We start from the raw sequence: 19720 nt of genomic DNA, 5'->3' as shown, positions 1-19720 counted from the left end.
GTTTGTGCCTGAGAAGAAGAAATCTTGGTTTTGGTAGTGACTTTGTGCAAATTTCAGCTATTTGATCTTGAGAACATATAAAATGTATGGAGATAGCTTTGGAGAGGAATTTTTCCCTTATGTTAGTGATAGTCAATTTTGACATGTTTGGTGTGGGCATGGAAGACATGATTCTTAGCTAATGAGATAGCTGAAATGTTATCACACCATAACTTGGAAGCATAGGGAAAAACCAAACCAATGTTAACCAGAAACTTGCAGATCCAAGTTATTTCAATAGCAGGAGTGGCCAGAGGCCGATACTTAGCTTATGTGGAAATATGCAAAAACCATTGGTAGATAGTTTGTCAAGCAAACAGGTTGCCCAATCAGCATTTGAGAAGGTAGTACTGCTGAGAGGATTTGAACTTTTAGAAAACCATAAGCCAATATCCAAGGAACCTTTCAAATATCTCATAATTCTTTTCACTGCTTGCAAGTGAGAGAGCCGTGGACTGTGCATAAACTGGCAGACAAGGCTAACATCAAAGGAAAGATTTGGCTGAGTCCATGTAATATACTATAAACCCCCAACTAAAGACCTACATTCAGTTGGATTATCCAGAAGAGGTGATGTATGATCCAGTTTAGAAGTGCACAAAGGTGTGGAGCATGGTATTGCACCATCCATCTTTGCTTTCTAAAAAAGATCACGAATATATTTTGTTTGAGAAACAAAGATACCAGCAGCTGATCTTTTGACTTTAAGACCAAGAAAATAATGAGCATGTCCTAAGTCCTTGATAGGAAACAGGAAACTGAGCTGTGAGATCACAGATTGACAAGCAGTAGAAGATGGCCTTGTGACTAGGGATGGAGCCACATAGAGGCTAGGCAAGACCTAGGCCTATCCTAAAATTTAAATTATATATAAGTTGTAGAGGAAAATCCAATTATGTTGAGATTACTAATTTCAAATTAGAGGAAAAAACTTATGGTAATAATTTTGAGTTATGACCTTAAATTTTTGTTTGAATCATCTTTTTTTTTATTAAAGCTCATAAATAAGTGTTTTTCTTATAATATAATCATCCCAATACTAAATTTTTCATAATAATTTAAAGCTCAATTACTCTTGTTTGATAAATTTTAAGTGCCAATAAAAAAAATTTTAAATTTCTCCAAGTAATTATATTGCTATATTTTATCTGATTTCTTTTATTTGTCTCAAAGGCCCCTCCTGAGCGGAATTTCTGGCTCCGCCACTACCTGTGACTAGTATATCATCCACATAGACAAAGAAAAAAACCAAAGGATCTCTTTTAACAAACAAAAAGTGATCATTTTGAGAACCAAATAACCCAAGAAAAGAGAAAGCACCATGTAACCTCTCATACCAGACTTTCGGAGCCTGTTTCAAACCATAAAGGGATTTGTGTAATCTACAAACATGGTTGGGCTTAGTAAGATCCTCAAACCCTGGTGGTTGCTGCATACAAACACTTTTAGAAAGACTATCATGGAGAAACACAATACTAACATCCAACTGGTTTAGAAACCAATCAAACTGAGCAGCCAAAGTAAGTAAAATTCTGATTGTGACAAATTTAGACCTAGGTTGCATGGGGTGAATATTGGTGCAAGGTAAGAAGATTAGTTTGTAGGATGTTGAAGTTGTGGGGAAGGTTGAATAAGTGGTGGAATAGATGGGGAAGGTTGATTAATAGGAGAGGTTGAGGGTTGAGAGGGAGATTTGAAGATTGATTGAGGTTGTTGAGTAGAGCCAATTCTAGAGAATGTTAAGGCTGATAGGATATGATTGAGTGACTGGGAAATTGAAAAGGTAGGATTGGATGTGGGTTTGACTATGTTTTGAAATGGAAAAGTAACCTCATGAAAGAGAACATGCCTAGAAATGTAAACTCTCCCAGTTTGAATGTCAAGACATCTATATCATTTATGATGTAGACTATAACCTAAGAAAACACAAGCTTTACTCTTTGGATCCATTTTTGAAGTTGTGTAGGGTTTGAGCCAAGCGAAACTACAACCAAACACCCTGAGAGTTGGGGCTTTTTTGTAAAGAGATTGCCTATGTGAACATTTGGAGATTGTTGGAAGCCAATTGATTAGATAAATGGTTGTGGAAAAGGCCCCAACCAAATACATGTGAGGAACACCTGAGGTTGCAAGAAGTGTTCTCTGCGAAATCTCTCTCCAAATTCGTTTTTTCTTTTAGGATCCGAAACGTTCCTTTGTTAATCTCTCTACGAATTTGGTTTCAATTTTTAGGTGTCTAGATTTTGATGGTTTGCTAGACAGTGATGAGATGCACTCAAGTGATGATGTGAATGAAGCAAAAAGAGAAAAGGAAGAGGGCCAACAGTGTACGACTTGTAATATTTGAATTTGTGATTTTTTATGTAGTTATTATATTGTAGTAAACATGGAATTTTGTTGGTTAAAGTGAACATCACCGGATGTTTTTCGTTAAAGTTCCCTATTAACAATTACTACTATGTCGAGCTGAGTTTCCTTACAATAGGACCTATTAAAATGATAACTTATTACAATGTGAAATTTCTTCCTAAACCCAAACAGGGACCAAAACGTTTTATGACTACAAATAAGTTATTCGTTTATAGAGAGAGGTTTTATTGTAGCATTCACAACACTTACAGCTTTTTATTGAATTATTGAATCTCAAAGAATGTTTACATTATTGCAAGGAAATACAAATGCATAAGGAATTGAAATGTAAATACATAAAAAAAAATTATCCACTTAAATGTTTATAATGAACTGTAGCTTTCTTTGAATTTATTCTTCTTAAGCAAATTTTTGAACCAGTGTGCTGAGAGTTTTGGGTATCTTTTCAGCCCATCTTTATAATCCACGTAGTTTAAACCAAATCGGACAGTGTATCCAGAAGTCCATTCAAAGTTGTCTAACAATGCCCATGCAAAGTATCCCTTCACTTTCGCCCCATTTCTGCACACACACACACAAATGTTCAAATGGGTTAGGTCAATATAATGATTAAATAACCATAACATAAGAAGGCTAGGCAGCATATAGCCTTAATCATTTTGTTAATAACTACTTACTTGATCGCCGCTTGAAGGTAACACAGGTGACGATAGTAGTAGTCAATTCTACCGGTATCATGAAGGGCCTCTTCAAGTGATAGTTCTGGATTATTCAACTCTGATACACCTATGTACATATTATTACACAAAAAAATTAAATTTAGTTTCTTCCTCTAAAACTATAAGAAAACGTGTAGTTTCATTTTACACCACTATAAATATGTGAAACTTTTGCAATTAATCAAGGCTTAAAAGTTTGTATTACATACCATTCTCAGTAATATAAATGAGTGGATCATTATATTTTTCCTTTGTGTAAAGCACAAGATCGTGAATTCCTTTTGGATATACATATAACCAATCTGAAGCAGCCTGCAACACCATTTGAAGATAATACGTAAATGCTGGGGAAAAAAAACCACTCCTCCAAATGCAAATAGCTCAAAATGATAAATTTGATATTTACCTGTGGACCAATGAGTACTCCATTAAGCTCAGCTGCCACAATATTTACAAACATTAGAATACAATTGGTGTAAATATTAGAATATAATTAAAGTAATTAAGAAGTTAAACTAGACAAAGAAGTACAAAGAACTTAAGCTATTCAAACTAAGTTTCCTTTTGCACTTACTTGTAAGATCAGCTCGAGAATCTGTTACGTAGCTTGCCGGTAGTGAATTGTTCTTGGGTGCACTACTTGTGTATCTAGCAGTATAATAATTTATTCCAAGAAAATCAAATGATCCGTTTAGCAACTTGGATTGTTCTTTTGTGAATTTGGGCAATCTTTTCCCAACAATTGATCGCATGGTGTGTGGATAGTCACCACTTGTTAATGGGTCCAAAAACCTACAAAACATGACAATTCCGGATATTAGCCTAATTATATTATTATATATAAAGAGTACTGCTGGCTAGGTAGTATCAATGTTTCAATTCATAAGTAAACATGTAATTGGGTTGATATATAATTTAACAAGACACTTGCCATCCAAACATAAAATCCAAAGATCGTAAGGCAGCATCTTTGTCTTGCTTTGAATCCGAAGCAGGCTCAAACCAGTCTGACACCAATGTTATCCCTATCAAGCCTTTTTGAGTTGCCTACACAAAAATATGAATTTTGGTTGAACAAATAGGAGCTATGGAAAAAGATACAACCCTTAGATTATCTCACTACAGAGAGTATTCCCTCTTGTATTACAACTCAATAATAATGATTCATATAGAATTCTCAATTAGGAGCCAATAATCTGACCCCAAAAAAAAAGAACAAAAGTTATTGAACCTGATATCTGTTCTTGTACAATTCTACAGCTGCTCCATGAGCAAGAAGAAGGTGGTGTGCCACCAAGTATGGCTCAATGGCTGAATCTCCACCGGTGCAGTTTAGGTTTTGCCAAAAAGAGCAGCGTCCCGGTACTTCAGTACCAACAGCATAACCCATGTAGCTAAAAGTATATGGCTCATTTTCTGTGAACCAGTGCTGGACTCGATCACCAAATTCCTTATAACAAAGTTCCGCATAGTCTTTAAAATGATCGCTGCAGATACACATTTATGTTACGAATATCAATATGTATTTTATCAAATTATCACTGAGAGAATAAATTTTGTTCACTTACACAATACGAGGGCTTAAGAAACCACCATATTCATCTTCTAAAGCTTGGGGAACATCCCCATGAAAGAGTGTCACAAATGGCTTTAATCCTATATATACATGATCAGTAAAATCAAATTAAAAGTCTGATTGAATGATGTTCTAAAAATTCATGTAATAATTGTTTAAGGTAGGATGATTAACCATTGCCTAGGAGTTCATCGATGAGATTGTTGTAATAATCAATTCCTTTTCTGTTAACGCCACCACTTAACGTTCCATCTAATTAGAACAAAAATAACAAGAAAAATAAGGGTTATACTGTAGATAACTCGATCACATTAATTTAGTTAAAAGTATATAAAGAGAATAATTTTCTCGTAGGACAAATAATTCTTATGCACAATAAATATTGACATTGGTCCCAACCAAATATGAGGATGCGGAGCAACTTACTTGGTAATAATCTGGACCATGAAATAGAGAATCGGTAAGCATCCAACTCCATATCCTTCATAATCCCCACATCTTCCTAGAATGACAAAAGGATATATATCATAATAAGAAAAAAGTCTAAAATGAAATATTGAGGATCTCATTATATTGTGCTTTTTATAAAGGCTCCAATTTAATATGTTAACATGTTCCCTTCAAGTATAAACGGTCAAGAGATTAAAGTTATGAGATTCTAGACCTTATAGCGGTGATATTGATCAATAGCAACGTCTCCGTTACTGCCATCAGCGATTTTTTCTGCACTTAATAAAAAAAATAATGGTGAAATCCATATCATATGCAAAGTACTTTATGTGCGTGCGTATTGATGAAGTATATACATATATTGTACATATCACATGACCACGTACTATTTGTCTCCGAACAAAGTGCATGGTTATCAGAGGGGTTGGAGTTTTTTAGGTATACTTGTCCTCATGAAGAAAAGAATGAGGTGCTAATTATACTCCTTTGAAATGAAGTAGCCAAAGTTTTCATATTACCAATTGATTAAATCACAGACCTGGATGTTTGTGGGTGTAGGTGTCCCATATGCTTGGTCCTCTTCCATCTTCTTTTACTGCACCTTCATACTGAAATATACATACATGCATATTCGTAAGTGTACTACCACACACGCAAGGAAGATGTCAACATTATAATTCATGCATGGATGCTAACTGCATGTATAAAATATACCAATAAAATGGTAAATAATCCCAGAAGATATATATATTGACCTGGTAAGATGCAGAACCTGTGCCAAATATGAACCCTGGTTCAAAACTGTTGCGATTGAGAAATTCGCAATGCACAGGTGGATCCATATTAGCAGCTTTGCTATTTGTCAATGCAAAGCCAATGAGTAGTAGCACACCAAAGAGCAAAGATCTTGAATATTTCACTGCCATAACTTGGGAATTTTGATATCGATCGAGATAATTAAGTTGTCTCTGCCTGGAATATTGCATGGGGTTTATATAGAGGAAGGGAGGAAGGGATATGGATATGGTGTCCACGTACTTGCTCATGAGAATAGTGAAGGGTTAAAATTCGTGAACAAATTGAATTTTGAAGTCCTAGTTTAAAGACCAGGTCATGGTCTGTAGTTTAAAGACCAGGTCACGGTCAGTGATGAAATTTTTGGTATGCGCCAGGCTCCAGCTTCAGAGACTTGTTCAAGCAGTAGAAAATTATTTGACCCAATAAAAAAGTAGAAATTTTTGACCTGAATTCTTTACGTAAGTACATAACCGATAAGGTTGAAGAATTTAATCTTTGAATTAAATCTTGATCTTTTTCTTCTTGTTAGAGTTTTAATATTGAATGCGTTCTGTTATCAAGGGCGAACCTATTATGGCACAAAGAGGACGGCCGCCCCTCTTCTAGCCGGAAAAGAAGCCCAGGACTTTGATTTTCTGTGCTGCCACACCTCTGGTTCTATCGGAAATGGGGTCCGGTTTGCTGAAGGAGGAGGAGCCTCCTTGTCCCAACGAAGAAGATGATGTAGAGAGACTCATTTTCTCTCTCCCTCGTGGCAAAGTAACATTTTTGTCTTCTTTAGTTGTCATCCTATGAGCTTCTGCCACCTTCAATACTATTCACTAAAGGCCTTATGAATTGGAAGGTGATATATATATATATATAGCTCTCGTCTGGAATTGTGATGTTTTTTAAATAAAAAAATAGCATATTAAAAAAATTTAAATATTAAATGTGTTTGACAAAATAAAAAAGAAATATTTTTTATAAAAAATCTGTTGGCAATGATTGTAAAAAAGTATAGAAAGGAAAATGCTACCATGTTTCTAAAAACAATGTCTTTTTTTTCAAAATATAGTCACTAGAACAAAATAGTTCATCTATCACGTTAATTCTATCACAGGCATATATAGCTCGTGGTAAAAACTATTGAATTAGCACGGTCAAGTTTAACTCGTGGTAGATAACATTAATCCATCATGGTCAGATTTTGACCCGTTGTTAAAATCGAATAATTTACAACAGACATTTAAATCCGTGATGGAATATCATAATTACCACAATATATGGTCATAATAGTTACTTCAAACTACAATATCGCCTTTTGTGAATTCACTACGTCTTTTGTCCATGATTGATGTTTTTATCCTACATAATTGAAAACGTTTGAAGGAGGCGGGAGATTAAAAATTTGAAGGGCTGCCAAAATTTTAGCATGGCACCCAAAATCTCAACTCCCTGTATTTCCTTTTCTCTCTGTCTCTCAGACTTCTCCCTCTCCTCTCTCCATCACCGATACCAAATGCATATGTTTGCGCTCAGCACACCCATTTTGCTCAGGTGTGTGCGGGCTACTTAACTAATGTTGAATACCATGAACTTGTAAATACTGAGAAAATGCAGAACTTAGGAATTCTCTTCCAGAATCTGATCTAAGAGTTACAATTCTTGAACTTAACATGTTTTCAACAAGATTTTTGAACTTAATAAATGTTGAAAACACCTCAGACTTGTATTTGATAGGGTATAACCAAATATACCTGGTATAGTCATCAACAAAGATGATATAATACTTATAGCCACTTATAGAAAACAATGATGTTGGCCCCCAAACATCAATGTGTAAGAGTTCTAATGGTTTACATGTAGTACTATTTGAAGATACAAAGGAAAGCTTAGAACATGTTCCTAAGGCACAGTTTAAACAAAAACACTTATTCGAACTTAAAGCAACTGAATTACAAGACTGGGAGACTTTATTATGTATTTTGAATGAAGGATGGCTCGGCCTTTGATGCCAAACTTCATGGGAGACTTTATTTGCTACAGTAAACAGATGATTGCCAATAGAATGAGAGGCATGAAAAGGATAAAATCCATTCCTTACTGGACCTTTAAAAAGCATCATCTCCGAAGAAATATCCTTCATAATAAAGTGATATAGATATAGATGAATAGAATATCAATTATCAAGTATCAACTGGTTTGCAGATAGCAAATTGTCTTGTAAATCAGGCACATGAAGGACATTCTTAAGTGCAAAAGTATGATTAGGAACAGAAACTCTAAAGGAACTAGAGTGTAGAATTTGCAAACCTTTGCCGTCTCCAATATAGACTTGTTCAGGTCCATGATTTGCTTTTGGATTTTGCTCCAGAGAATTTTTCATATGAGATATTGCACCAAAGTTAAGAATCCAGGAAGGTTGAGCAGAGGTGGTGTTAGCAGACATATCAGATGGAATATTCTTGCTACCATATGATGGATTCAGACGTTGTGGACAATCCACAACTTCATGATCAAATTGACGAAAAGATATGGCAAGAGATGCGACAGCCAAAATTGTAACCAGAGTTATAACTAGATCGTCCTCCTCGATTGAATTGATTGTTCTGCAGATTGAAGTTCTAGCACTGATTGTTAGATCGGTAATTGGAGTAATTATGAACTTGTGAACCCCTAGAATTTGAGGAGTTACTATCTTGACCGCGACTTTGAGATGAGTTGAAATTGGAGGAATTCTAAGCAACAAAGGTTGAGAATTAGGGTTTGCGCCTGAAGTAGGTAGTAAACCAAAAGCTGATGATCCAATTGATGAATTATAGGCCTGAAAGGTTAAAGAAGATGACAACTCTTCATGTTAGTCAATCGAAGTTCCTTGCTGAGTAAGAGATTATGAAGTTCATCAATTGTAGTAAATCCAAGGCGAAATTGAATTGCATCCACAAACGATTCATATTCTAGTGGAAGTCCATAAGCACGACTGATATCAATTTAGAATCCTCAATCAGAGCACCAGCGCTGGCAAGAGCATCAGCAATTTCTTCAATTTGTTGAAGATACATAGCATCAGTGTAGTCGTCTTTTGTAATTTGATGAAGACGCGATCAAAGTTCGTGGATGTGCGATTGAGATACCACTGCAAGTTGCAATTCAAGTTTTAACCAAAGCTCACGAGAAGAATTTACACAACTGTATAAGGAATCAAGGAATCAGAGAGAGTAGAGTTAATCCAGATCAAAATATTTTAATTGTCAAATTAGGCCATATAGTCAAGATTAAGTATGGAGTTGCGATTTCCACTAGAATCATAGAGAAATTTGGGCGGAGCTGCCATGGAGCCATCAACAATTTCGGTGAGATTATATCTTCAAAAGAGCAGAGCGCAAAGACCACTGCAAGTGAGATAATTCGTGGTAGTGAGCTTAATAGGAACCATGGATCCGATATTTTGGGTTGTGATCGAAGAAATGAGAAAAGGATTTGCAGCTGGTGGAACAGGAGGATGAAGCTGCGTGGTAGATTCTGAGGGAGAATCAGAAGTCGCCATGGTTGGCAAATCAGGGTTTGAGAAATGATTGCAGTAAAAGTAAGCGAGGATTAGGATCGGAGTAGGTCAGTAGACAGAAGCGCAGGATACCATCAAAAAATTGTAATTCTCATTAACTCAAATGATAAGTTTACAAGAGTACAAATATACAAGCCTTGACTCTGCACATGTGTGGACTCCAACTCTAACAAACTATAACTACCAAAAATAGAAAGGACAAAATATCTCAACAATTTAACAAACCAAGTTTTATCCTTCTCTACTAAATGATTCTTATTAATCTTCGTTATACACAGTTTTTTATTTATCTTCCCGTTTTGGTCATTTTGTGAACTTTGTTTTTTCTTCCCCCATGTTATTTCTTATTGAATACCGCTGGATTTGTGTTTCTTTAATTTGGTTTTTTCTTTGAAGACTCTTGGTTTTCCACAGATGTAGAACAAGTTTGCATTCATGCCAAATATGGTATCAAATCTATCATAAAGGTCGATCTGGGTGCTGCATGTTAGAAAGAGGCGATGATTGATACAGATAGAGCAATGTGCCAATGCTGGCAAACAAATAGTATACCTCTAAGGGCTTTGCTGACCAAAATTTGTTGTTCAGTGCCTACTGTTCTTATTACTTAACTCGTATATTGGAGAGTGATTAAAATGGCGGGTGTGAAAGCTCATTCTGTTCTAATATGAATCTTATTGTGATTTGAGTAAGGCTAGATAGCTTGGCAGCTTAATCTTTGTTAGAATTTCATATGTTTGCCTCTAATTACTATGTTAGAGGTGTCGAGAATGAGTTTGTTGATGGTTTTCAGCCCCGGGGATGAGTATTTCTTGACAGATAAAGACCATCAACAAACGTGTTCCTATTTTCTAATCGTCCAAAAGAGCTTAAGACACTATCAAACCCCATTAATCTCTTCAGCGGTAATGTATCGATACAAACTATTAGTTTGCTCAGGTGATCAAATGACGAGACTGCAATAATTCAGGGGAGCCCAGCTCTCCACATTAATCAGTTAATCATGAAGTTTAATTTGCCAATAAATCTGTGTCCGGCGCAACTTTTAACAATTCGTAACAAACAAACTAATAATTTACCAAGCTGGAAAGGCAATAAAAAAATCTTTTGAGGGTGAAATTCCTCAATTGTTTCAAGAAGCTACTAGGCTCCATGTAGGCTAATCCTAGAATCCCTGCGATCGGGTTCCCTTCTGTACCTTCAGGCCCAGTATCAAGGTGGTTCACTATCCCGCTGCCAAACGTAACGTTTGTGACCCGTTGTTGCTGCTCTCCATGTAGGCTAATCCTAGATTCCCTGCGATCGGGTTCCCTTCTGTACCTTCAGGCCCAGTATCAAGGTGGTTCACTATCCCGCTGCCAAACGTAACGTTTGTGACCCGTTGTTGCTGCTCCTGTTGCCCACGAATTTCAGATTTGAAGGTAAATACATCCCATCCAAACTGGCCACTGATGTTCTGCTCTTCCTCCAAATGTTCGCCCAAGTAGCTAACCTCGTACGTACAAGTGTCGTTATGACCAAAAGGAGAAGGATCAGGACATAGTGGATGATGAGGAGACATGGCTATGTAGGTAGCTAATTTCATACCATCGTAAATTGGCAGAGCTACGGGGAAACACTTGGTGCAATCTGCGGATTGCACCCAGGTGAGGTCGCTCCCTGTGTCAATGGCCACGTTGGCCCTAACTGGGGGCGTCCCAATCCAGAGCTCCACGTAAAAAAAGCCATTAAATGAACGCTTCACAGGGGCCATTATACCACTTGTGTTTTGGCAGAGTGAGGACGACATAGTTATTGCCTGAGCTTTAGAAACGTCGACATTTTTTGCATGGACAAGGGTATGGTTTTGGAGGAAGGGAATGGGCTTTATTTTATTGGTGAAAGTTAAGGATGTGCCTGCAGCCATAGCAACAACAAGAAAGAAAATAGGTGATTTGCTAGACAACATTGCTTAAGCTTTGAAAAACTGATTCGATCAATATTTGTCGTGTACTGATGTGAACGACTGTGTGGAGTACGCATATATAAATATATTTTAGGATGCAAATGCATCTGTCAAAGAATATGATCAGTTACATTTCATGACATTATTGATGCATGTTTTTCATTTTTTTCACACTTACAATTAACCGTAAATGTATTCATCTAACAAAAGAGTTAATGGTTGAAATACCTAACACAGGGTTTTATTTATCATCATATCTATATATAGCTAGACAACAATGTTTAGCAAACATTTTAGGGCCTAATCTTCTTATCTTCTTTAATTTGTTGGCTTGTTATAAAAGTTTGAGGCTTCACAAGGCATCCTCTAGGTAGGGGTGAAGTTAACATTTTCCCCCCTTCACAAATGTTGTATTTTTAGTATTAATGTGTATAGTTTACTTGTAGGACAAGTCGTGATATATCAAAGGATCAATTTGTATATACTGAGAGAGCCTAGCTCTGCGCTAGTTATATACGTCTCTCTCATTGGTTCACACTTACCAACCTTCAATTTTGTCAATCAGGACCTCTAAGATTAGTCATCCAAATTCCAATTGTCTTATTGTAATTTTTGTCACTTTCTTCTTTAATTATAACCTCTAAGATTAATCATCCAAATTCCAATTGTCTTATTGTAATTTTTGTCACTTTCTTCTTTAATTATAACCTCTAAGATTAATCATCCAAATTCCAACTGTCTTATTGTTTCCTCCACTTTACTACCCCTTCAACAAGGTGAGATGGAGTGTTGTTAAAAAACTATATAGACAACAAGAAGCATAAGGGAACGACACCTCTTTTGCGTGTTGTCGTGGTTCGAATTGACAACGTGTAGCTGTTTGTTGTGGTTTAGTTTTCGACTAAATGAGTTGCATGTTTCATATATAGCTTCTTCCAATGGTTTCAGAATCACACCTTTTGTTTTGGTCAAAACATAGATTCATCTAGGGCAAAGGCAATCAAGGAATTAAGTCATGAGATAAACTAACATTTTTTGTATTCCCTTCATAACAATACAATCCATCATATCTAGTGTATTCATTCAAAAGATAACCAAAGAGTTCCGTACAAGTTACATAAACTTAGATACCTTGTCAATTCACACGAGTTCATCATGGAAAATAGCACATTGTTCGGTGGAATTCTATGAAGATCCCTTCTTGTAAACTAGCCTATTACCCATACATTCTGCAGCAGCTCTTCCAAATTATATCCCCTTCTCTGGAGCACCTCTAGTCTCTGACATTGAGCTTCCAACTTTCTCTTTTCCGTTGCAGTAGTTTGATCACTTCGCCGATGGCTAAAGGGAGGAAATTGAATAAATAACTTCTCTTTTTTCCCTCCTGTCAAGCAAATTCCGTAGCACTCAAGTGTTTATCAGTATTAATACTAATTTGATACGCACCCAGCAGCTTGAGTTTTGAAGAAGGGTTTATAGTGCTCTAATCATACCTATTTCTCAGCACCCTTCCCAAATTTACTCCCACTAATAATTTCTAAAAGAAAAACAAGCAACTGGTATGCATAATACACTAAAGAATTGAGAATGAAAATCATCATCCCATGTTTGTTAATGTACGGAAAATGGTAAAAAAAATATGTACCATTTTTTAAAAGAGAGATGCAGGGAAAAAGAATGGCGTAGATAAGATACACGGGCATGTTCTTACCCATTATTTTAAAGGAAAGAAACTATTATAGCTCACACTCCTCAGCTAAATAATTGATTGGTAAGGGTAATGTTAGGGATACTAAATTTGTAGATAAAATTTACAAACTAAATGATGTGTCACCAATAGAAATGATCATGTTTATCAATGCTTAAGTAATAATCCAATCATCAACTTCCAGGTCATTTAGTTTGTAAAATTTTGACTACAAATTTAGTCTTACTAGCATTACCTGATTGGTAATATCCATTCTGCTCTATTCAGCCGTCAAAACATGTTTCTAACAGGTAAATACTGTTACAATTTGGATATTTTGGGAGAAGAATGATGTAAAAGAAAAAACAAAACAAAGAAATTTTCAATATTGCATTCTACAAAACATTATTGCTAGATTGGTGCATTCATTCAATATTCATCATCAACATTCTTCTACATTCTTATCAAAATTGCAGGGAATACTAATGGACAGCTAGATATGTAAATCACAGCCCTAAACTAATTTTAAGGAAAACTAATGAAAATGGCTTGAAAACTTTGAGTTTTAACGATAAAGACAAAATAAAGAGTAAAGTGAATAGTACCATGATTGACTTTTTAGTATAAAAATGTGGTTTTTCGTTAAAGTGAACAGTACCGGGAGCTTTTCGTTAAAGTTCCCCTAATTCTAATCTTAGTCTTACATCTTCTCTTGGATGACTAGGATTCTTATCGACAAAAACTAGCCGTTACAGTTTAAATGAAAAAAACTAGCTGTTACATTCTTCATCCATATTTGGTCATGTCTTCAAACCTTCAAGGCTACAAGCAGCTTATATTCCAATACTCCCTTTTAAGTTGTTTCTAGCCTGAACACTAAGTAGATCTTTGAGATATGTGAATCTCTCTTTAGGCAATGGTTTGGTGAAGATATCAGTCACTTGATCTTCAATTTTGCAGTAGAGGGTTTTTTGATGTGACTAGAGTAGTTACATTCTACTACAAAACGTCTCTGATGAAATGGTACTTCCTTTTGATGTGCCTTGTTCTGTGATGGGACACAACGTTTTTTGTCATTGCAATTGCTAACATATTGTCACACATCGATGATGTAGCTTCCAATTGAACTTCACCAAAATCCTTCAACACAAATTTGAGCCAAATGGCTTGAAATATTACTTCTGCAGCAGCTACATATTCAGCTTCTGCAATTGTTAGTGCAACTATTTGTTGCTTGACAGAAGCCCATGAGAATGCACTTGATCCAAAAGAAAAAGCATACCCTGAGGCTCTTTTTGAATGATCTTCATTGCCTCCCCTAATTAGAATTGAAGATCGTCCTTTCTAAGAGTAGATCCCATAGTTAATTGTGCCCTGCACATATCTCAAAACCCTCTTTGTAGTTCCTAGATGAGTTTTTGTTGGACAATGCATGAACCTAAATAGTAGGCTTGCAACATACATGATGTTTGGTCTTGTTGTTGTCAAGTAGAGTAAGCTACCCACAATGCTTTTGTATAAACTTTGATCCACATCCTCAATTCCATCATCTTGGCTTAATTAACTTTGCATTTAACATCAGTGGAGTGCACACAGATTTACAATCTTTTAGTCCAAACTTCTCTAGTAAGGTCTTGGCATACTTCATTTGATGAATGAAGATCCTAGTATCATTTTGCACAACTCCTATGCCAAGGAAATGATGCAATAGTCCCAAATCAGACATCTCCTAATGTTTCATCATATCATTTTTGAACTCAGTGAGCATTCCTTCATTCTTTCCTATGAACACCACATCATCAACATACACAGACACAATGAGAATATCAGAGTTTCCTTGTTTCTTGGTATACAAGGTAGTTTCACTAGAGATTCTCTAGAACCCAATTTTGGTGAAGTAAGAATCTATTTCACCATACCATGCTCTAGGTGCTTGTTTTAGCCCATATAGAGCCTTCTTCAACCCTATACACCTTATCTTCTGGATTTTTAATTTGGAAACCCTTTGGTTGTTCAACATAAACCTCTTCTTCTAACACCCCATTGAGAAATATTGATTTTACATCCAATTAAAACAATTCCAATCCTTTTGTGCTACCCCATCTATCCAGTCGGTCGCCTTCACTGGTTGTTTGTGGAAAACCCCATCTATCCAATCAATTGTCGTATGTTGGCTACTAACCCAAACCCGTCTATCCAATGAAAATTTGTGTTAACGGTTAGTATGTCAATTTCACAATAGGGTGTGAAAGGGTTTTGCATAAAGCATTGATTTATGTGTTGAGTTGAAAGTCCTTTTCTTGTTGCACAATCTCTTATATTTATTAGAATAAATTTCATGATGCTCAAGTTGTAGAATCTGATAGCATTGCAATTCCTTAGCATTATTTTCAATTTCCTCACAAATCATTCTCCACCAAAACTCTACCATCGCCGAGTCTCGCCTTCCTCAACTTGAACTAGGGTCTAGAACCCAGACTTATTATGCGATTGATTCATATTTCATCTAGAAACCAATCATGATTCTTAAGTAATTAATTCAAATCTCATCCAAAAGTCAATCCTGATCCTCAAACAATCCTACTTTGTCTAGGATTCGACCACTCCATTAGCACTGCACTACTAAGCCGAAGTTCACAACCTCCTTTTTGAGTTGACGTCCACCAACTCAGCCCAAACCCAAGATTTCAGGCCCAAACAACAACAACGAAAAAAAAATGAGTAGAGCAGGGGGTTTTGTCTTCAGTAATTTGGTTACTAGGTAGTCTAACTTTTTATCTATTAGATTGGCAGTTGAGAAAAAAAAAATCATATTTTCTCAATTCAATTTTAATTTTTCATTTTCTGTACTACTGAGTAGTTCAAACTATTGAAGTCTAGTTGAACAGGAGAAGCATATGATATGATATGATATAATATGCACGAGAATGGGAATGTGAATGGGATTTTCCTGGCCGGAAGGAATCCAATCCCACTGTCAAGGACCAGGTTTTCCGCGCGCTATTGAATAAAAAATCACTGTCACAGATTTGTTAGACAAAAAGCTGATGCCTCACCAACATCCTAACCCTGGTTTATGGCTTTAATTCTCACAGATTGACATGCATACTTCTGTTCCGACTCCAAGTTGAGACCGAGGAGTATAAGAAATCCTACTGTTCATACTTGTTTTTGGCCCACTTTCTTTAATATATTAATTACTAATTTGGTACTGAGCTGTTTTTTATAAAAATTGAATATAAAAAAAAGTTGAGCTAAAAAATGTATTTGGTAAATACTTAAAACAGCTTATTTTCATAGTTTTTTGTGAAAAAAGCTGAAAACATGAAGCAACAAAAATAAACTTATTCTCACATGACAGCATAAGCAATTTTTTTTTTCAAAGCACAATAATATCAAACTAGCTCTAACTATATCAAGCCTCAACTCTCAACTAATGCAATGCTTGCATGTTAATTATATAATTTTCTAAGGAACAGCTAGGCTGGTTTATTTTTTATTTTTTATTTTGTATTTCTGGGTCAATATGCTAAGCTGGTTTCTAGTGCTGCGTTTCCACTTGGAGTGAAGTAGGCATGGAAAGAGGGATTGATCAAACAGCCTTGCAAGCTAGTACTCAATTTTTTGTTTTAAATTAACGAATAAGGAGATTCAAACTTTTGATAGAATAATCTACATTAAATCACAGGAGATGAATTTGAACAAGGAACTCCAAGTGCAAGGACAAATGTTCTTAATCAACTAAGTTACAAACCATTTGTCAATTTAGTTTGTTCAATTAGCTCAATTTAATTTTACAAGCACTCATTGAGTTTAGTTCATGAGCACAAAAATAAATTACCAGTTAATTTATCAAGTTAGACCTTTACTTGTACGAAAAGAAAAAAAGAATAAAAATAGAAACCAACCAGCTAACCACTATGTTTTTGTTAATCACATTTTATATATGTCTAAACAAATGAGAACATACTGGTTTTCTTCATACAACCACCACGCGATTTGAAGTTTTGAACCCATGTGTAGTCTGTAAAAGCTGGATCATTGGCCTTAGGATTAGAGTGTAAATTAGAATATTATGTTAAAATTATATTGCTAAGCTATCCCCCCCACCCCCTTATTTACTTATCGTATTAACCTGTCTTTATTTCATCCTTTTTAATGAAAGATTATAATCTTTTGGAAATGCTCTAATCCACTAATAATAACTCCATTCAAATTGAAGAAAATACTACTACTGTATTAGATAGAAATTGATAAGTTAGCCGCTTAAGTGGTATATGAAAACTTAATTTGTATATATAATTAATTACTAATTGTATTGGTCAATGAAAACAATAGAACTTCAACATAATAAGATTATATGTTGTTTTTTTGTTGGAAGACATTTGAGTAATAAACACGAATTTTCCTTCTAAAATACTTTTACTAACATATTCCCTACACCATTTTGACCAAAAAATAAACATTCCCTACATCGATAACGTCGTCGTATCCTAGTTTGATCCCGTCCACGCCTCCAGTTTTCCTTTCCACGCCGCCCCCGGGCCCCCCACAGAAAGCTTGGAAAATTCCTATCTCTCTATTTTTTCCAGTCGACATTTCCACAATAATCTATCCCAAGTCCCGACGATCACAGCCACCGACTCCAATCCCAAGTGGACCCTCCCCACGCTCCCATCAATCACAGCTCTTCATTTGGTCCTCAATATCCAACTTTTTCAAACCCCACAACCCTTCAAAAAAGGCATCATAGAAAACCCGAAGAAGCTCGCATGAACTAACATGGAAACACACCAAAACACAATATCTCTTTACTTATTTCCTCTATAAATCTCCCACAACCATTGCTACTGCAAACCAGTCACAAATGGAAAAGCTCAGAAGATCGTCCAAAAACAAGACCGATATCGCTTGCAAGAGGCACCCGAAACACCAACAATCGCCGGGCGTTTGCTCCTTGTGCTTGAAGGAAAAGCTAGAACGAGTTGCTCACAAGCTCTCGACTTATTCTATCCCCTACTTGCATAGAAATTTGTCCGCTTCTCCTTCTACGACTTCTTCTTTATCGTCGTACTACTCGTCCTCTTCGGCTTCTTCTTCTTCATCTCCTGCGCCAGGTTACGAGCAAAAGGGTTCGATATCTTGGTTGTTGAGCGGTGAAAATAATGTGCTTAGTAAAAGTAGGTCGCTGGTGAATTATTTTCCGAGACGAAAGAGGGAGATGGGAAGTGAAGAGAAGAAGAAGAGTCGGTTTTGGACAAAGTTGCTTCGTCCCATAAGTAAGCGGAGGGAAGAGGGTTTGATGCACTCTAGGACTGTGAGAGAGATCAGGGTTCCTAATAGGATGCCTTGAACTTTGAAGGCCAAATTTTTTTTTTATTTTTATTGTTGTTCTTTTTCTTGTTTCTTGATAGATTAGAATGTACGTAGCAGACTTCTGATCACAATTTTTGAATCAGAAAGCTGACAAAAGGAAAGAAATCAAAGATTGTACTATTAATTTGTGCATATATACCAGCCTATATATATGTTTAAATATTATGTATCGTTCGATTAATGTTTAATTAGCCTTGGAATTTATGATTTAGCTCTTAATTTTGGATTACTAAGAGTCATAAACATCGTCAAGAGAACTAATTAAAATTTAACAACATAACAAAGACCCGCTTAAACTGCTTCATATATAAGACATTCAAGCAGCATGAGGTTCAGGGTGTCCATTTAATTAAGATCCTATATTATAGAGTAATGTTATATTAACAAACTAATTAGGCAATATTTATGCTAGCACATGATCGATTATACCAGAATCAATTACGTATGACTCCATACAAGAATTCACGTTATCAATGTTTATAATCATATCCTCATATCCCTGCAATATAGCTAAATCTTTAAGTTAATGTCAGACGGATATTTGTATATAGTCATATGAAATTATGAATCACGCATTCAAATAAGAATTAATTTCGTCAATGCTTATATTGAAATATAGCTAGACTGATTGATTATTACAAACACTCTAGCAGAAGATTCACTTTATATTGCTGCAATAAATTTAGGAATTCAGAAAAAAAAAAAAAAAAAAAAAAAAAAAAAAAAAAAAAAGCTCATTCTAGATTTGATTCTCCATAGAGTAATGTTATTCATATCATATTTTTGTACCACATTTTCATACCACCTTAGGTGGCATTTGATATAGACAGTCATATCATTTGAATTAATCAGATTTTTTAATTTAGTTTATTATTTAATAAACTAATAATTAAGAAAAACTAATTAATTAAATTATTATTGTAGTATACGAGAAGTCTTTCTTCTTCCTTTCCTTGGGTTTTGCAAATTTTTCAAATGATGTGGGTGTCCACATCATATACCATCCTAAGATGATATGAAAATGTGGTACAAAAACATGGTATGAATAACATTACTCTTCTCCATAATATATTGTTGTTATGGTATTTTGTTGTTATGTTGTTCATATCGAAGTTGGTGAATTTTGTGTCTGCATGCATGATAATAAGACAAAATTTTCATATGTAGCAAGGAAACAAACTGGCATGACTTGGTTGTTAGTTCACAGAATCGC

General features: G+C 35.5%; 2 protein-coding genes across 2 annotated transcripts; both read right to left on the bottom strand.

Annotated features, from left to right (window-relative positions):
- Nucleotides 1–2631: 2631 nt before the first annotated feature.
- On the bottom strand, nt 2632–6099 carry LOC103436348 (beta-glucosidase 12-like). The gene is made up of 13 exons (XM_029095106.2): nt 5910–6099; nt 5693–5762; nt 5369–5427; nt 5131–5206; nt 4879–4956; nt 4697–4784; nt 4360–4615; nt 4060–4175; nt 3703–3920; nt 3535–3566; nt 3338–3440; nt 3087–3195; nt 2632–2970 (listed from the first exon to the last, which is right to left on the bottom strand). The coding sequence occupies exons 1-13, from the start codon at nt 6078–6080 to the stop codon at nt 2772–2774; spliced, it is 1575 nt and encodes a 524-aa protein (XP_028950939.1). The 5' UTR covers nt 6081–6099; the 3' UTR covers nt 2632–2771.
- Nucleotides 6100–10724: 4625 nt separating this feature from the next.
- LOC108173378 (aspartic proteinase nepenthesin-2-like) lies at nt 10725–11288 on the bottom strand. The gene has a single exon (XM_017332308.1). It carries the CDS (start codon nt 11286–11288, stop codon nt 10725–10727), a length of 564 nt encoding a protein of 187 aa, XP_017187797.1.
- Between the last annotated feature and the right edge of the window lie 8432 nt (nt 11289–19720).

Source organism: Malus domestica, chromosome 15, assembly GCF_042453785.1.
Source record: "Malus domestica chromosome 15, GDT2T_hap1".
Lineage (NCBI taxonomy): Eukaryota > Viridiplantae > Streptophyta > Magnoliopsida > Rosales > Rosaceae > Malus > Malus domestica.
The sequence above is the reverse complement of the archived record's forward strand: the minus strand, read 5'-3'. Positions and strand labels throughout refer to the sequence as shown.